Here is a 20,446-nt window from a genome sequence, read left to right as displayed (position 1 = left end):
ACTCCATCCTCCCATCACCCCACTAGGAATAGGGTTCCCCTTGTCCTCACCTACCACCCCATCAGCCTCCGGGTCCAACATATAATTCTCCGTAACTTCTGCCACCTCCAACGGGATCCCACCACTAAGCACATCTTTCCCTACCCCCCCTTTTCTGCTTTCCGCAGGGATCGTTCTCTACGCGACTCCTTTGTCCAGTCGTTTCCCCCCCCATCCCTTCCCACTGATCTCTCTCCCGGCACTTATCCCTGCAAGTGGAACAAGTGCTACACATGCCCTTACACTTCCTCCCTTACCACCATTCAGGGCCCCAGACAGTCCTTCCAGGTGAGGCAACACTTCACCTGTGAGTCAGCTGGGGTGATACTGTGTCCGGTGCTCCCGATGCAGTCTTTTATACATTGGTAAGACCCAACGCAAGCTGGGAGACCGTTTCGCTGAACACCTACGCTCTGTCTGCCAGAGAAAGCAGGATCTCCCAGTGGCCACACATTTTAATTCCACATACCATTCCCATTCTGATATGTCTATCCACGGCCTCCTCTACTGCAAAGATGAAGCCACACTCAGGTTGGAGGAACAACACCTTATATTCCGTCTGGGTAGCCTCCAACCTGATGGCATGAATCTGACTTCTCTAACTTCCGTTAATGTCCCACCTCCCCTTCATACCCTATCTCTTATTTATTGATTTATTTTTTCTTTTCCCTTTTTTTCCTCTCTTTTTTCTCCCTCTGTCCCTCTCACTATAACTCCTTGCCCATCCTCTGGGCTTCCCCCCCCCTTTCTTTCCCCCTAGGCCTCCCGTCACATGATCCTCTCCTTTCTCCAGCCTCGTATCCCTTTTGCCAATCAACTTTCCAGCTCTCAGCTCCATCCCTGCCCCTCCTGTCTTCTCCAATCATTTCAGATCTCCCCTTCCCCCTCCCACTTTCAAATCTCTTACTATCTCTTCTTTCAGTTAGTCCTGACGAAGGGTCTCGGCCCAAAATGTTGACTGTACCTCTTCCTATAGATGCTGCCTGACCTTCTGTGTTCACCAGCAATTTTTATGTGTGTTGCTTGAAATTCCAGCATCTGCAGATTTCCTCGTGTTTGCATTTTTCTTCGCATAGATGCTGCCTGGCCTGCTGCGTTCACCAGCGTCTTTTATGTGTGTTGCTTATAAGGGTAAGCATGCCAGACATCTTCACCACTCCACTATCCAACTGTGTCATGTTCAGGAAGTTCTGAACTTGCCCCAAAATTCTTCTGTGTATCAACACTCATGAGGTCCCAGCCTTTTACCGCGTTAGTATGTGACATCCCAAAATGCATTACTTCACACTCGTCTGGATTAAATTCAATTTGCCTTTACTTTACTCAGTTGATCTATATCCCTCTCATCCATTTCATTTATATTTATACAGTACAAACAACATTTGTCCCTGCTGTAATCCCTGGTGTAAATCACCAGTTAGAGACTTACAGTCAAAAAATACCCTTCAATCACTAACCTCTGCTTCTTATCACCAAGCTAGTCCTGAGCTATTCCAATACTGCTCTCCTTGCACCCACTCTAATTATGCAGCTCCACTGAATAATTAAGGGGGCTGTCATTTAAAACTGAGGTGCATGGAAACTTCTTCTCTCAAAGGACTGTAAATCCCTTTGAATTCCTTGCCCCCTGACAGCAGAAGAGACTAGGTTATTCGAATTTTTTTGGAGGAAGATAAATATTTGAAAAGTCAGGGAGTTAAGGGTTATGGAGGACAGGCACAAAAAAGCAGCTGGAGGCTAGCATGGATGAGCTATAATTGTAACAAAAGGAGAGGCAGGTTTGAGGGGCCAACTGGCCCATTCCTGCTACTATTTCCTCATTTTAGTGTTTGTGGGGAATTGCAAACATGAAATAATAAGAAAAGCCAATGTCTCAAACCCACCAATTTCTCAAAGCATGATGGGATGAGCAAAGTGGGCAACACTGTCAATTTTCCCCTCTTCTCAACAATAATTAAAATTCTTTGCTCATCTTGCAACTAAACCACAGATTGCACTTACATCTCTTTCTCAAATTGCTTGGTTTAGATAGTGCTGCTCCTTCTCCTGCATCGCTATCTTTAGAAAAGGTCTTTTTCAGGAGAGGGATTCTTGGGATGGCCTACCTACCATGCAGTGAACCAATCTATTAAGTTTTTCAAAAACGGGGATAATAAATGCAAGAGTGACATGGCAGTATGGCGTTTAGAGCAACACTTTACAGCAGCAGCTTTAAGATCAGGGTTCAAATCCCGCTGTTGGCTGTAAGGAGATTGTACGTTCTCCCTCTGGCCTTGTAGGTTTCCTCCAGGTACTCTAGTTTCCTTCCACATTCTAAAGATACACAATTAGGGTTAGCGAGTTGGCATCAGAAGCATGGCAACACATGGGGGCTGCCTAGTACAATCCTCACTGATTTGATTTGGCGCAAATGATGCATTTCCCTGTATATATTTATATACATGTGACAAATAAATCCAATCTTTAATTCATCTGTGTCTTAGACAAATATTAGACAGTTGGAAATGGTGACAAATGACTGCATATGACTAATATTGTCAAAACCAGTCCAGAAGTTGGTACCAATCCTGCAATTCTTAACATTGCTGTGGCATAATCAACCAAAATAAAATGACAAATGGTGTGCATAACCCCGCTAGTAAGGCACTGTGTTAGCAAATCAAATGCTCAGTTGAAAGCGACAAGTTCTTTTGCATCTTGAGATCAACTGTACTAGCAGCTTCAGAGAAAAGTGAAATATTTATATATTTTTTTAAAAAGCTCAAAGGTATAATACACAATAAACAAAGTAACATATCCAGTATTTTGTGATCACCAGAACTATTCCCTGAGGCATTGTATAGGCTATAATAATAGACAAACTATTCTTAATAATAGGAGTGCACATTTAGCTCTTTGTACTCACCTAATGTAACATTCTTTGCAGTGGTGTCATTGCAGGAGTGATAGTATTGTGCTAACCATACAATTCCTATGATTGCATATGCAAATTCTATTAGCACAATTGCTGTAAGACAAAATAAAGTACAGAGATTATTATATTTCTTGCTCCTAACGGATAAATCCCAGATTTAAGACACATATGCAGAATGTGCTACTGTAAAGATGAAGCTACACTCAGGTTGGAGGAACAACACCTTATATTCCATCTGGGTAACCTCCAACCTGATGGCATGAACACTGACTTCTCTAACTTCCATTAACGCCCCACCTCCCCCTCGTACACCATCCATTATTGCCCATCCTCTGGGCTTCCCCCCTCCCCCTTTCTTTCTCCCTAGGCCTCCCATCCCATGATCCTCTCATATCCCTTTTGCCAATCAACTGTCCAGCTCTTGGCTCCATCCCTCCCCCTCCTGTCTTCTCCTATCATTTTGGATCTCCCCCTCCCCCTCTCAAATCTCTTACTATCTCTTCTTTCAGTTAGTCCTAACGAAGGGTCTCGGCCCAAAACGTCGACTGTACCTCTATAGATGCTGCCTGGCCTGCTTCGTTCACCAGCAACTTTTATGTGTGTTGCTTGAAATTCCAGCATCTGCAGATTTCCTCATGTTTACACATCAGGAGACAATTTAAGACTAAATTTATTTATTCAAAAATCAAACAAGATTTAATCAATGGTCTAATTATCTGAGCACTCTATGCAATTATTAAATGTTAAAATAAACTGCAAAATAAGTTACCAATAACCAGTAACTCACTTCTGTTGACTTTGCACTGCCATTTCATTGCAAAAGTGGCCCATAAAAGTGGCTAAAACCAATTTTTTTTCCCCAAGTCCATGAGGTATCATCACAGAAGATTTCCCAAATACAGTTCTCAAATATTCCTTTTATTAACTTCATTTCAGCACCAATACAAGTTAATAGTCATCTTTTGGCATTGTTAATATTTATCATGAATTGGTGTGAATTCCTGGCCCTTAACCACCAAAACTGGAAAAAGTGCATTACAAACAGCATCAGGAAACAAGTCCAATCACCTGAAGCAGAAGTTCTGCCTAAATGGTGAAAGGAACACACCATCTCATTGCATCAACATTTCCTGTCCAAATTGTGGCCAAGTCTAAGAGTCCACATTAATTTATCAGTCACCTCAAAAACCATGGAGCTAAAGTGAAAGCAAATCATATGTGAATGTGAGGTATTGCTAAAGAAGATTTTTACAAATTAAGACAATGCTGAACACCGTGAGGACAAACAGATCCAGTAAAGGAGACAAAATCAATTTCACAATGCATGATTCATCAGACAGACAATTGTCTTCTGACCTCTACCAAAGAAATAACTAGCCTCTGAGTGGTTTGCAAGCCTAGTGCAAAATGGATGTTTTTTCGATCTTTCCCAGTAATAAGATAGCAAATTGTGGGCATTATCCACAACTGCTTATTTTATAGCAGCATACACTACATTTTTAAAATTTTGATGAGCCTTCCAGTTTCCTGAATATATTTTGTGATTTCATTTTCATGCTTTTATGCCTTTTACTCCCTATCATAATTTGACAAATTGACAAATACAGATTAGATATTTGCAATAAAGAAAATAGAGAATCTATGAAATCTAATGACAAATTACATTAACACTTGCAAATATCTCCATGCAATGACTGATTAATGGAAAATAGAAAGCTCAGTACCAAGCTTTAACCAATTAAATCAGTCCAATCCATTTTCATTGTAACTCATGTTTATATTCGCTTTAAAGATAGCTTATGCTTCTGCATCTAAGATATATACATTTTGAAACAGTAAGTATGAAAAGGATTACAAATTCAATTTGGGAAGCTTTCTAATACTGTGGTAGGATCAAGATATTAATCTGGTTGTTATAACATTGATAGATAATTTAATATCCCAGAACAACAACTTTCAACGCACTATATAACTTTACAATATCTTACCCATTCGGATGTACAGAATGTACTGCATTGAATCACGCGGCTCTGTGTAAAGAATACTTCCTCGCATACTCAGCCAGATTATAGCAGCTTCGGATATCATACAGGCAATGAGAATGCCTAAATAGCCTCTGCCATGATCTACCAAGTTGAGTGAACATGGCTCCTGCGGGCTGTAGGTTAGGCCAAATAGCACTACAGCAAGCACCACAAACCTGTGAAGGGGTTGGGGGGGGTCGCAGGTGAGCAGAGATGGAAGGGTGAGAATGGGAAGTAAAGATCAGGGGAAATCAAGGAGGAAAGAAGGTGGGAGAGAAAAAAATGGAGAGAGATTATTTAACAAAGTGATTGAAACATCTGTGTAACATCTGTGTAACTCTTCGAGTCACACTTACATTTTTTTTATAAATTGGTCAACAGTTCTGAAGTTAAATGATGTCCTTGGGATCCAGTACAAGTAAATCTGGGGTATGGAGTGACCAGGAGTGGTAGAAGTGGGCAATGGACGCACACCAGCAAGATTGTAGCCAATGAATGTGATAGACAGACGTAGTTCACTGGGTACACTATCTGTTGGAATCACTTAATAGATTATTGTTAAAGATCTGAATGGTTTAACATTTGATCACTTATATTAATGGGTACTAATATAGGGTAATATCTTACTTAAAATCTGATAGACCTTCTCCTAATATTGTGTATATAACCATAATTTATACCTTTTTAGTTCAACTTATGCGTGAAAATTTTTAAAACTCTGGTGGGTTGACATGTAACTGTCACTGACAACATTTTCTGCATATCTAGTAAAATAAAAGCTATTGTGGGTGAACAAGACTGGTAAGAAAATAATATTGGCATTACTGAAATATTTTGATGTTAATATCAAAACTGTATAGAAAAGTAATGATTAGCCAATTGCAGCTTCTATATTCAAACATACAGACCTAATCACACCATAAAACAAACTACTGGGAATACTTAAATCATTTTTCATTCATTTTCACATTATAATACATTCCAATTACCACATTGAAAATGAAAGTGGCCCTGAGTTATACAATGAACGCTGACAGTTCCCATTTGTTTTACCATAATTTGGCTGTCTCCAACACTTAACAGATTAATTCAGTGTGCAAAAGTGTTACAGTTAAAGTTCAAATGATGATTTTGGATTACAGAATCATCACAGATTTTTTTCTAAAGAGCAAAAGACAAAGCATGTAAAGGATTGAAAGGATTTAAATGGCCAAGTACAGGAAATACCTATAAAATTACTGTAGAACTACAAAAGGGTCTCAGAAAGTGAATGTTCATCTTTATCTCAATGAAACTGCAATACAGGTGGCAGAATGCATATTTCATTTATAAAGCACTATGGTCAAGCATCATCTAAAGGGTCCTCTTCAAGTATATAACTTGGGAAGAACTTACTTGTATTTGATTTGTAATGGACCAATTTCAGTGTTAAAGGGTCAAATCAAGCTTAGCACAATGCTAAGAAGATTCTATTCGAATTAACCAACCCTGTTTCCAAGTCCCGATTAAGGGCCTCGGCCTGAAACTTTGATTGCTTACTCTTTTCCAAAGATGCTGCATTGCCTGCTAAGTTCTTCCAGCATTTTGTGTGTGTATTACTTCGATTTCCAGCACCTACAGATTTTCTTTTAATTGTACTGTTTCCAATAGTTACAGGGAGGGAAGAGTTACAGTTAGTTCTCTGGTTTGCTGGGCAATATTAGAGAACTAACAGAAGCTTGAAGAATTAGGGAAAGAGAATGTTGAAGTTATAATGTTAGGGAGTATAGCTGATGGTAAACTAGAGTGTTTTCTTGCTTTAGTTTCTGCAGTACTGCTAGAAAGATTGAGTGGAATTCTGACTCTGCATTATGATGATCAGTTACTCCTATATACCTCAGATGGCTTTTGGGCATTGTTTAATTCATTCTGTGGTACTTTCGCTGGTGAAACAGATGGCTGTTTTTCAAGCCATGCTCTTAAGAAGTGAGTGCATAATCTTACACAGAAATTGCAATGCAGTTTTGAAGAGTAGAATCTTATCTATCTGCTCATTCCAATGACAAATGAAGTACTATTGACCTAATTCTTAACCAACATTTTCTCCTCAATCAATATGGGCTAGTTTAGATTGCGTACTCATTCAGCTCATCAGTGGAATGGCTATTCCTCTCCAAAAAATCATTGCATTTTATCTGATTAAATCTGATGCAATTCACTTCAACACATTAAGCATATGCTACACATTATATGAGCGATTCCAAATAGCTTTGGTAGACCTATCACCCTCAACATGACATTCATTCAATGCATCGGATTTTGTTCAGTACTTTCCATTTCAAACACCAGTGAGCTTAACTGTGCAATGATAAGTAAAAGATTGGCTCCTTTTGGACACACATACAAAGGAACACATTTGCCAAACTCTACTCTGCTATTCAATAGGATCATGGCTGAAACTGATATCTCTACACGTCATTTCCGCCTACAGTAAAAAGATTCAAAGCTTCTGCTATTACTGCCCTCAGAAGAAGTGAGTTCCAATGGGGAAAAATAATTCATCTCTTTTTAAATAGGTGATCCTTTACATTTAAGCATTTTAGTTTCTCCCATAAGAATAAAATACTGTCTCCACCTCCATCTTATCAAGACACCTCAAGGCCTGGTGAGTTTCATTCAAGAACCTTCTCAGTTTTCTAGTCAATACAGCCTAGCCTGTCCAGTCTTTCCTCCAAGGCAATTTATCATTCCAGGTTTAATCTAGTTAGCCCTCACTTAACTTAAACAAGGTAACCACTACAGTATGCAGTACTCTAATGCTGGTCTCACCTATGCCCTATGTAACTGAAACGTAACTAGCTGACTTTTGAGGGAAAGGTTTTTTTGATACTTTCCTGAGTTTTCTGGCAAACAGGAAAGACTATGATAAATATGCTTAATTCTTTATTGTGTCTTCAAGACATATTCATGCAATTGTGGCAATTCCAATTAAATTCCACCTCATTTTTAGTCCACAAAACAGGTCATTTGGAGGAGTGAGATCAATTTCATTTGTGGCGGCCCGCACACGCGGGACTCGAACCGCCAACAGGAGCCACGGGCAGACACGCAGTGGCTCGTTTGGAACTACCCACTTGGGGCTGACCTTCCGGGGACAGTCTGACGTCATGTCTGCCCCGCGGGTCGCAGGGGCCCATGGGAGGGGAGATTTAAGCTCGATTTTGAATCAGTAAAGGCATTCTGAGTTCAGCTCTCTCTGCCTCCGTGTGTTTCTTTAGTGACGCGTTTGCGCGCGACTACATTGGTGATCTTGATGTGATTCAAACACGCAACCTACACATTGTAATTAAGAGAAAAACCCTTACCAGGTAGTGTGAATGAGGAAGAGGAAGATTCCTGGCAGGACCAAGTCATCACTCCCTACTGACCAGCGCCGCCTGAAGATCACAATCCCTGGCATGGTCCCAGCCAACAATTAATTTGTTCATTAATGCCAGACTCCTACAGAAAATAAAACAAGCATTTTTTTTTAATAGAACAATTCTACCAATCAGACCAAATAAAGACTCCTAGACCCAATTTTGTAAATGATACACATAACATTTTTATTTGACTTCAAAGATATCCTACTGCTACTGCAGAATCACCTATAGGGCACTATTTAATATCTACTACAATATAATCAAACAGTTGTATTTAATAACTTTACCATCCAGTTTATCTACATATTGAGACTTCTTATTAATAAAATTCAACTAGTGAGATTGTAATAATTGTGCTATAAAGAAATAAAGAAGGCAGATTTAAAAACATATGCTGAGATAGAGAAACAGTATCTGAGCAAAGCAATTATACCCATTACTACAGATTGTGTAGATGGTATCAGTCACTTGAGGAGTTTCTTTACAACTTGATAATTTGAAGAGGGACAATGTACAACTTGCAGTAAATGGAATTTCTCAATATAATAAAGCAGCCTGATTAAAACATAAAACTATGTAAAAAGTAACTCCAATAACAGATTTTATGACCTGAAAAGAAGAATTAAGATCATAAGACAGGGAGCAGAATAGGGCCATTCGGCCCATAGAGATGGCTCCATCATTTCATTATAGTTGATCCATTTCCCTCTCAACCCCCTTTCTCAGCTGCCTTCCCCCCATAACCCTTCACGTTCTGACTAATCAAGAACCTATCAACAACTGCCTTAAATACACCCAACGACCTGACTTCCACAGCCTTCTATGGCAATGAATTCCACAGATTCTCCACCCGCTGGTTAAAGAAATTCCTCCTCATCCCGTTCTAGATGGACATCCTTCTGTATTGAGGCTCTGCCCTCCTGTCCCAGACTCTCCCCCAATAGGAAACATCCTCTCCACATTCGATCAGATTCAATGAGATCTGGCACCCCTGCCCCCATTCTTCTAAATTCTAGCAAGTACAGGCCCAGAGCCATCAAATGCGACAAACCTTTCATTCCACGAATCATTCTCGTGGACCTCCTCGGAACTCTCTCCATCGTCAGCACAAACAATCTTAGATAAGAGGCCCAAAACTCCAATGAGGTCTCACCAGTGCTTTATAAAGCCTCAGCATTAGATCCTTGTCTTTATACTCTAGCCCTCTTGAAATAAATGCTAACAATGCATTTGCCGACTCAACCTGCAAGTTAACCTTTAGGGGATCCTGCACGAGGACTTCCAAGTCTCTTGGCATCTTGGATTTTTGAATTTTCTTCACGTCTATAAATAAAAACTCTTTTGGTCCTTTTATCAAAGTGCTTGGCCATACACTTCTCGATACTGTATTTCATTTGCCACTTCTTTGCCCATTCTCCTAATCTATTTACGTCCTTCCGCAGCTACTCAGCTCCCTCAACGCAGCCAATTTATCCCTTCACCTATCTTCGCACTGTCTGCAAACTTGGCCACAAAACCATCAATTCTGATTTCCCAATCATTGACGTAAACATAAAAAGCAGTCCCAACACCAACCCTGCAGAACATCACCAGTCTGCAGCAGCCAATCAGAAAAGGCTCCCTTTATTCCCAATCTGCCTCCTGCCAATCAGCCAATGCTCTATCCATGCTAATATCTTTGCTATAATACCATGGGATCTTATCTTGCCAAGCAGCATCATGTGTGGCACCTTGTCAAAGACCTTCTGAGAATCCAAGTACACAACATCCACTGATTCCCCTTTGTTTATCCTGCTTGTTAGTTCATCAGAGAGTTCCAACAGATTTGTCAGGCAAGATTTTCCCTTAAACCATACCCTCTATGGCCTACTTTATCAAGTGCCTCAATGATCAATGGTTTGACAGTGAGGAGAAAAAAGTTAAACATAACAAAAATACACAAAAACAGGCAGGGCAAATATCTGTCAATTTATATTTTCTTTGGAGATTTGTGAATTTGGAAAATATTCAGGGATACATAATAAATGGCAGGTATGGAAGAACAGATGGAGCATATGTGTTCACAGATCATTGAAGGTAGCCTTAAAGATCATTAACAAGTCCAAAAAGCAAATGGGATGTCTTCCGTTATTAGCCAAGGCATAGAATGTAAAAAGAATGGTGAAGTTACATACTAATCTTACTCAGCAATCATTTAACAGCAAGTATTGTGTATGATTTTCATCGCCTTATTAGACTATGGCAAAGATGTGATATTGGAGAGAGTGCAGAGAAAATTCATACCAATATTTTCTAACTAGAAAATTGTGGCTATGCGGCAAACCTATATAGGCTATGGTTGCTTTCTTATGAACAAACACAGCTAAGGCATATAAAATTCCTAAGGATCATAAAATTAGTAACATGCTATCATAAGCAAAAATGCTGGAAACACTCAGCAGTTCTGGCAGCCTCTGGGGAAAGAGAAACTGAGAAAAAACCAGTTTCAAGTCTGGTTAAGAGAGAAAATAGTTTGTAATAGCAGAGAAGCTGGACAGAGATGGCTAGAACAAAGGCATAATCTCTGACAGCAAAAGAACAAATGAGTTACTGAAGCACTTAAAAGCATATTATGCCTCTTTATCTGTGTTGTGTTGATAATAACAGGATCAGTAGGCAAGGGTATAATAATGGACAGAGATGTATATAATCTCTCTGGCCCTACATTCCTCCTTAGAACACCTGGAGAATAAAGATGCATACGTAAGGCTCCTTTTCATTGACTACAGTTCTGCCTTTAATACAATCATTCCAAATAAACTGATTCCTAAACTCCAGAACCTGGGCCTTAGCACTCAGATCTGCAGCTATATCTTCAACTTCCTCACAGACAGGACCCAGGCTGTAAAAAGGGGACAAGCTCTCCTCTACAATCACTCTGAGCACCGGTGCCCCACAAGGTTGTGTACTCAGCCCCCTGCTGTACTCACTATACACCCATGATTGTGTAGCCAAGTTTCCGTCAAACTCAATATATTAAGTTTGCTGATGACACAACAATTGTAGGCCGTATCTCGGGTAATGATGAGTTTGAGTACAGAGAGGAAATTAAGAACCTGGTGGCATGGTGCGAAGACAATAACCTATCCCTCAACGTCCGCAAGATAAAGGAATTGGTTGTTGACTTCAGAAGGAGTAGCGGACCGCACGACCCAATTTACATCGGTGGTGCGCAAGTGAAACAGGTCAAAAGCTTTAAGTTCCTCGGGGTCAATATCACAAATGACCTGACTTGGTCTAACCAAGCAGAGTCCACTGCCAAGAAAGCCCACCAGCGCCTTTACTTCCTGAGAAAACTAAAGAAATTTGGCCCATCCCCTAAAACCCTCACTAATTTTTATAGATGCACCGTAGAAAGCATTCTTCTAGGGTGCATCACAACCTGGTATGGAAGTTGTCCTGTCCAAGACGAGAAGAAGCTGCAGAAGATCGTGAACACGGTGCAGCATATCACACAAACCAATCTTCCGTCCTTGGACTCACTTTACACCGCATGCTGTCGGAGCAGTGCTGCCGGGATAATCAAGGACATGACCCACCCAGCCAACACACTTTTCGTCTCTCTTCCCTCTGGGAGAAGGCTCAGGAGCTTGAAGACTGGTACGGCCAGATTTGGGAACAGCTTCTTTCCAACTGTGATAAGACTGCTGAACAGATCCTGACCCGGATCTGGGCCATGCCCTCCAAATATCCGGACCTGCATCTCGGTTTTTTTGCACTACCATACTTCCCATTTTTCTATTTTTCTATTTATGATTTATAATTTAAATTTTTAATATTTATTATCGATTTGTAATCCAGGGAGCGGGTAGCACAGAATCAAATATCACTATGATGATTGTACGTTCTAGTATCAATTGTTTGGCGACAATAAAGTATAAAGTATAATAATCCTGGTAAACCTCTTCTGTACCCTCTCCAAAGCCACAATATCCTTCCTATAATGGAGCAACCACAACTGTATGGAATATTCCAGGTACTAGACTTCTATAAAGCTGCAAAATAACACTGAATTTTGAACTCAATGCCTCAATTAATAATGACCTTCTTAACGACCCTATTAACCTGTGGAGCTACTTTCATTGAGCTATGAGCTTGGACCGCAAGATCCCTCTTGCCCTTAAACAGTATACTGTCTCTTTACATTTGGTGCATCACTTCACACTCTTCCAAGTTAAACTCTATCCCATTTCTCTACTCATAACTATATCCTGTTGTATTCTTTGCTAATCATCCAAGTTCTCCACAACACCACTAATCTTTGTATCACCTACAAACTTACTAATCCACCCATCTATATTTTCATCCCAGTTATTTATACTTCTGTTTAATTTCAGCTCTCCAGCAGTTTTATTTTTATTTTCATTTACATATAAAGAAGATAGATAGAGTAAATCTGAAGGAATACTTCCTGCAGCAGACAGGTGGTATAGAATTACTGGGAAGATGAAAAAAGAAATCCCAGGTTTTAAGAGTGGGGAACTCTCTACTTGATAAAGAGGAAGGGTAGAAACATACATTGTATTTAAAATAAAACGTGGAAGTGAATGTGACTGAGCAAGACTACATATCAAGTGCTGGAAGGTGGTAGGGTAGCAGTTTTAAAATTGGCATGCACAAATGGGCAAATGACCTGTGCTGTAAATTTCTTATGACTCACAATATCATTATAAAGCATCTCCAAAAAGTAGTTAAGCATGAAAATCAAGTTGCCACACAAGTTCCAATGTTTTTCCACAAGTTCCACTTCAACAATGCCTCTTTGAGAAGTTCCTTATTCAAAACCATGACACGGTAAAGTTACAGCACTGAATTTTGGTCTGTTGCAAAACGTGAACTTAAAAATACCCCACATAGAAACATAGAAACATAGAAAATAGGTGCAGGAGTAGGCCATCTGGCCCTTCCAACCTGCACCGCCATTCAGTATGACCATGGCTGATCATCCAACTCAGAATCCTGTACCTGCCTTCTCTCCATACCCTCTGATCCCTTTAGCCACAAGGGCCATCTCTAACTCCCTCTTAAATATAGCCAATGAACTGGCCTCAACTATTTCCTGTGGCAGAGAATTCCACAGATTCACCACTCCCTGTGTGAAGAAGCTTTTCCTAATCTCGGTCCTAAAAGGCTTCCCCTTTATCCTCAAACTGTGACCCCTCGTTCTGGACTTCCCCAACATCGGGAACAATCTTCCTGCATCTCGCCTGTCCAATCCCTTTTGGATTTTATACGTTTCAATAAGATCCCCCCTCAATCTTCTAAATTCCAATGAGTATAAGCCTAGCCAATGCAGTCTTTCATCATATGAAAGTCCTGCCATCCCAGGAATCAATCTAGTGAACCTTCTTCGTACTCCCTCTATGGCAAGAATGTCTTTCCTCAGATTAGGGGACCAAATCTGCATACAATACTCCAGACAACAGGAATTCTGCAGATGCTGGAAATTCAAGCAACACACATCAAAGTTGCTGGTGAACGCAGCAGGCCAAGCAGCATCTGTAGGAAGGGGTGCAGTCGACGTTTCAGGCCGAGACCCTTCGTCAGGACTAGTCCTGACGAAGGGTCTCGGCCTGAAACGTCGACTGCACCCCTTCCTACAGATGCTGCTTGGCCTGCTGCGTTCACCAACAACTTTGATGTGTGTTGCCACAATACTCCAGGTGTGGTCTCACCAAGGCCTTGTACAACTGCAGTAGTACCTCCTGCTCCTGTACTCAAATCCTCTTGCTATGAATGCCAGCATACCATTCGCCTTTTTCACCGCCTGCTGTACCTGAATGCCCACTTTCAATGACTGGTGTATAATGACACCCAGGTATCGTTGCACCTCCCCTTTTCCTAATCGGCCACCATTCAGATAATAATCTGTTTTCCTGTTTTTGCCACCAAAATGGATAACCTCACATTTATCCACATTAAATTGCATCTGCCTTGAATTTGCCCACTCACCTAACCTATCCAAGTCACCCTGCATCCTCTTAGCATCCTCCTCACAGCTAACACTGCCGCCCAGCTTTGTGTCATCTGCAAACTTGGAGATGCTGCATTTAATTCCCTCGTCTAAGTCATTAATACATATTGTAACAACTGGGGTCCCAGCACCGAGCCTCACTAAGCCTGAACATCTACCCTCATGTCTGAAAATCATAACTTATACTTTTCATCAAGTTATATGGAAGCCTTTGTCTAAAAGCTTCCTACTAATCTAAATTAACTGCATCATTGGATAAATCACCTGCAGCACTTACCACTATTCAAACACTAATGATCACTCCACTATGATAATCAACAAATAATTTGATACTTTACTCTAGGGCAAGAATACATGGCCTACTCCACATATTACATTCTATGCAATACCTGCAATTTAGAAAACATTACAAAAATTCTACTTCAATGAAAATAAACAAACACTTCCAAAGTAACTACACAGTGGATACATAATTTTTCAGAAAAAATAATTGGCACTTCACCATTTTATCAAGGTCATAATAAAATTACTACAATACTCCCATATATATGACTTCTCTTGATATTAACAAACATTCAGTAATTAATTAGTATATTTATAAAGGTGCACTATATATTTACAGTGAGGAAACAAAGTCCAAATCCTGTAAAGTACCAGCGTTAGTCATAGATCCCCATAACGGGGTGATGTCAGCATCAAACAACAGCAATTCTGCAGATGTTGGAAATTCAAGCAACACACATCAAAGTTGCTGGTGAACGCAGCAGGCCAGGCAGCATCTGTAGGAAGAGGTGCAGTAAACGTTTCAGGCCGAGACCCTTCGTCAGGACTAACTGAAGGTGGATGTCATCATCAGTAGTATTGCTCCAAGGATAAAAGTAAACACACCTTATGTTAATATCCATATTTGCTATCCACAAATCCTGTTTGAAAATGTAGGTGTGAGCCATCTCCAAATCAAGGCTGTCTCAGCCATGAGGGAGAGAGCAGGCAGAGAGACAACAGATGCAATTACAGGGTGGGAGGTAAGCAAACAGCTAGAGGGAAGGAGATAACCAGACAAATTAAATGACCTAATGGCCTGTACATTAAACAAAACCACAAAATGTGAGACACCTGTCAAGTCAGTGTGAGTGCTAGGCAACAAAGAAATCTAAACAAACAACTAACAACAGGAATTCTGCAGATGCTGGAAATTCAAGCAACACACATCAAAGTTGCTGGTGAATGCAGCAGGCCAGGCAGCATCTCTAGGAAGAGGTACAGTCGACGTTTCAGGCCGAAACCCTTCGTCAGGACTAACTGAAAGAAGAGCTAGTAAGAGATTTGAAAGTGGGAGGGGGAGGGGGAGATCCAAAATGATAGGAGAAGACAGGAGGGGGAGGGATGGAGCCAAGAGCTGGACAGGTGATTGGCAAGGGGATATGAGAGGATCATGGGACAGGAGGCCCAGGAAGAAAGACAAGGGGGTGGGGGAACCCAGAGGATGGGCAAGGGGTATAGTCAGAGGGACAGAGGGAGAAAAAGGAGAGTGAGAGAAAGAATGTGTGTATCAAAATAAATAATGGATGGGGTACGAGGGGGAGGTGGGGCATTAGCGGAAGTTAGAGAAGTCGATGTTCATGCCATCAGGTTGGAGGCTACCCAGATGGAATATAAGGTGTTGTTCCTCCAATCTGAGTGTGGCTTCATCTTTACAACAGAGGAGGCCGTGGATAGACATGTCAGAATGGGAATGGGATGTGGAATTAAAATGTGTGGCCACTGGGAGATCCTGCTTTCTCTGGCGAAGAGCGTAGGTGTTCAGCAAAGCGGTCTCCCAGTCTGCGTCAGGTCTCGCCAATACATAAAAGGCCACATCGGGAGTACCAGACGCAGTATACCACCCCAGCCGACTCACAGGTGAAGTGTCGCCTCACCTGGAAGGACTGTCTGGGGCCCTGAGTGGTGGTAAGGGAGGAAGTGTAAGGGCATGTGTAGCACTTGTTCTGTTTACAAGTATAAGCGCCAGGAGGGAGCTCAGTGGGGCCTCACCTTTGTCCCCCTTCGCCCACACCTCAGCGAGTTCTGTGTTCCCCATGATGCGGAACTCTTCTTCCGCCGTTTCCGTCTCCGAGCCTACTTCTTCGGCAAGGACTCTTCCACCCCCACTGATGACCCCTTCTGCCATCTTCAACCCTCCTCATCTTCATGGACACCCCGCTCTGGTCTTCTGTCTGCTCTGGATCTCTTTATCGCTAATTGCCAACGGGACATCAACCATCTCGACTTCATCGCACCTTGTTCCCATTCCAACCACACTCCTCCGGAACGCTCTGCTCTCCACTCCCTCCGCACTAATCCTAACCTTATTATTAAACCCGCCGATAAGGTGGGTGCTGCTGTAGTCTGCGGTATTGACCTCTACCTTGCCAAGGCACAGCGACAACTCGCGGATACCTCCTCTTATTTACCCCTCGATCGTGACCCCACTAAGGAGCACCAGGCCATTGTCTCCCACACCATCACCGACTTTATCCGCTCAGGGGATCTCCCATCCTCTGCTACCAACCTTATAGGTTCCACACCTCGCACTTCCCGTTTCTCCTCCTATCCAAGATCCACAAACCTGCCTGTCCTGGCAGACCTATTGTCTCAGCTTGCTCCTGCCCCACTGAACTCGTTTCTGCATACCTCGACACGGTTTTATCCCCCCTTGTTCAATCCCTTCCTACCTATGTTCATGACACTTCTCATGCTCTTAAACTTTTCGATGATTTTAAGTTCCCTGGCCCCCACCACTTTATTTTCACCATGGATGTCCAGTCCCTATATACTTCCATCCCCCATCAGGAAGGACTCAAAGCTCTCCGCTTCTTTTTGGATTCCAGACCTAATCAGTTCCCCTCTACCACCACTCTGCTCCGTCCAGCGGAATTAGTCCTTACTCTTAATAATTTCTCCTTTGGCTCCTTCCACTTCCTCCAAACTAAAGGTGTAGCTATGCGCACCCGTATGGGTCCTAGCTATGCCTGCCTTTTTGTTGGCTTTGTGGAACAATCTATGTTCCGTGCCTATTCTGGTATCTGTCCCCCACTTTTCCTTCACTACATCGACGACTGCATTGGCACTGCTTCCTGCACTCATGCTGAGCTCGTTGACTTTATTAACTTTGCCTCCAACTTTCACCCTGCCCTCAAGTTTACCTGCAACACACATCAAAGTTGCTGGTGAACGCAGCAGGCCAGGCAGCATCTGTAGGAAGAGGTGCAGTCGATGTTTCAGGCCGAGACCCTTCGTCAGGACTAACTGAAGGAAGAGTGAGTAAGGGATTTGAAAGTTGGAGTGGGAGGGGGAGATCCAAAATGATAGGAGAAGACAGGAGGGGGAGGGATAGAGCCAAGAGCTGGACAGGTGATAGGCAAAAGGGGATACGAGAGGATCATGGGACAGGAGGTCCGGGAAGAAAGACAAGGGGGGAGGGGAACCCAGAGGATGGGCAAGGGGTATAGTCAGAGGGACAGAGAGAGAAAAAGGAGGGGGGGGACGGGACCCAGAGGATTTCAACTTACTCCAGTTGGCTTTAGGACTTACAACTTACTCCAGTTGGCTTTAGGATTTACATCCTCTGGGTCCCCCCCCACCCCCTTGTCTTTCTTCCTAGACCTCCTGTCCTATGATCCTCTCATATCCCCTTTTGCCTATCACCTGTCCAGCTCTTGGCTCTATCTCTCCCCCTCCTGTCTTCTCCTATCATTTTGGATCTCCCTCTCCCCCTCCAACTTTCAAATCCCTTACTCACTCTTCCTTCAGTTAGTCCTGACGAAGGGTCTCGGCCTGAAACGTCGACTGCACCTCTTCCTACAGATGCTGCCTGGCCTGCTGCGTTCACCAGCAACTTTGATGTGTGTTGCTTGAATTTCCAGCATCTGCAGAATTCCTGTTGTTTGCTCAAGTTTACTTGGTCCATTTCCAACACCTCCCTCCCCTTTCTAGATCTTTCTGTCTCTGTTTCTGGAGACAGCTTATCCACTGATGTCTACTATAAGCCTACTGACCCTCACAGCTATCTGGACTATTCCTCTTCTCACCCTGTCTCTTGCAAAAATGCCATCCCCTTCTCGAAATTCCTCCGTCTCCACCGCATCTGCTCTCAGGATTAGGCTTTTCATTTCAGGACGAGGGAGATGTCCTCCTTTTCTAAAGAAAGGGGCTTCCCTTCCTCCACTATCAACTCTGCTCTCAAACGCATCTCCCCCATTTCACGCACATCTGCTCTCACTCCATCCTCCCGCCACCCCACTAGGAATAGGGTTCCCCTGGTCCTCAACTACCACCCCATCAGCCTCCGGGTCCAACATATTATTCTCCATAACTTCCGCCACCTCCAACGGGATCTCACCACTAAGCACATCTTTCCCTCCCCTCCTCTCTATGCTTTCCACAGGGATAGCTCTCTACGCGACTCCCTTGTCCATTCGTCCCCCCCATCCCTCCCCACTGATCTCCCTCCTGGCACTTATCCTTGTAAGCGGAACAAGTGCTACACATGCCTTTACACTTCCGCCCTTATCACCATTCAGGGCCCCAGACAGTCCTTCCAGGTGAGGCGACACTTCACCTGTGAGTCGGCTGGGGTGATATACTGTGTCCGGTGCTCCCGATGTGGCCTTCTATATATTGGCGAGACCCGACGCAGACTGGGGACCACTTTGCTGAACACCTACGCTCTGTCCGCCAGAGAAAGCAGGATCTCCCAGTGGCCACACATTTTAATTCCACATCCCATTCCCATTCTGACATGTCTATCCACGGCATCCTCTACTGTAAAGATGAAGCCACACTCAGGTTGGAGGAACAACACCTTATATTCCGTCTGGGTAGCCTCCAACCTGATGGTATGAACATCGACTTCTCTAACTTCCGCTAATGCCCCACCTCCCCCTCGTACCCCATCCGTTATTTATTTTGATACACACATTCTTTCTCTCACTCTCCTTTTTCTCCCTCTGTCCCTCTGACTATACCCCTTGCCCATCCTCTGGGTTCCCCTCCCCCCTTGTCTTTCTCCCCGGACCTCCTGTCCCATGATCCTCTCATATCCCCTTGCCAATCACTTGTCCAGCTCTTGGCTCCATCCCTCCCCCTCCTGTCTTCTCCTATCATTTTGGATCTCCCCCTCCCCCTCCCACTTTCAAATCTCTTACTAGCTCTTCCTTCAGTTAGTCCTGATGAAGGGTCTCGGCTCGAAACGTCGATTGTACCTCTTCCTAGAGATGCTGCCTGGCCTGCTGCGTTCACCAGCAACTTTGATGTGTGTTGCAACAAAGAAATCTACAGCGTTTTTCTTTATTTAAATGCATGGAAGTTTCTTTATAAGCATTTTGCTAGATTTTTGATATCATACTCTCACAAGTCATGCCAAACTATTGTGGAGCCAAAAAAAATTCACATCACTTTAAAATAATCAGTTCCCCAGAAGAGTGTATTTTCTGAATAAATACTTCCAATAAATAAAGACTTCGAGATTGTAATTCAACAATGAATAGTCTTGAATGACAAATTGTTGGTTTCACACTCTGCATTTCATGGACAATCTCAGAAGGTTGCTTATAAAGTCCAATATCTTTGAAAAGTAAAATTACCATTTGTGTACGCTTCAAAAAAAAGTATGGAAGCTGCTTATAATAAATACCTTAAACCTGCAGTCCCAAACCCTGTGGCACATTCTGCTTTTGCATGATTTCATTTCAATCCAGTTATCCACACCTGTGAAGCCAGCTCAATTCTGACTGGGAATCAATTTCCAAAACTGAAACGCTGCAGAATGTGACTGCATATACAGTAAAGAAACCTGTCACTCCTGCTGGAACAGCAAACATCCAAACAACATTGCAGTTTTTCTCTAGACAATGTTTAAACTGAGCATCAGGCAGAACTGCAACGTAGAAAGGAAGTGACGTCAGAACAAATTCAAAAGGCATGAGAATTTGAAAGTCCCTCTGTTGGAACCTGCTACTGTTAGCTCCATTAGACAGCTGCTGTTACTAAAAGAGAAAATCAAAGAAATACACAC

The 20,446-nt window shown here is 42.5% G+C and overlaps 1 protein-coding gene across 2 annotated transcripts in view; it reads right to left on the bottom strand.

The window, feature by feature from the left end:
- The window catches only part of dagla (diacylglycerol lipase, alpha), a 309,507-nt gene that overhangs the window by 166,519 nt on the left and 122,542 nt on the right, over positions 1-20,446 (bottom strand). For both annotated transcript variants that reach the window (XM_072272422.1, XM_072272424.1), the window contains 3 exons: positions 8,322-8,457; positions 4,942-5,153; positions 2,945-3,046 (listed from right to left, as the gene is read on the bottom strand). In XM_072272422.1, coding sequence (XP_072128523.1) covers positions 2,945-3,046; positions 4,942-5,153; positions 8,322-8,416 — 409 coding nt within the window. In that variant the 5' untranslated portion in view covers positions 8,417-8,457. The remainder of the gene's footprint in view (positions 1-2,944; positions 3,047-4,941; positions 5,154-8,321; positions 8,458-20,446) is intronic.

This window comes from Mobula birostris, chromosome 11, assembly GCF_030028105.1.
Source record: "Mobula birostris isolate sMobBir1 chromosome 11, sMobBir1.hap1, whole genome shotgun sequence".
Lineage (NCBI taxonomy): Eukaryota > Metazoa > Chordata > Chondrichthyes > Myliobatiformes > Myliobatidae > Mobula > Mobula birostris.
Note: the sequence above shows the minus strand (reverse complement) of the source record. Positions and strands in the feature narration are given on the sequence as shown.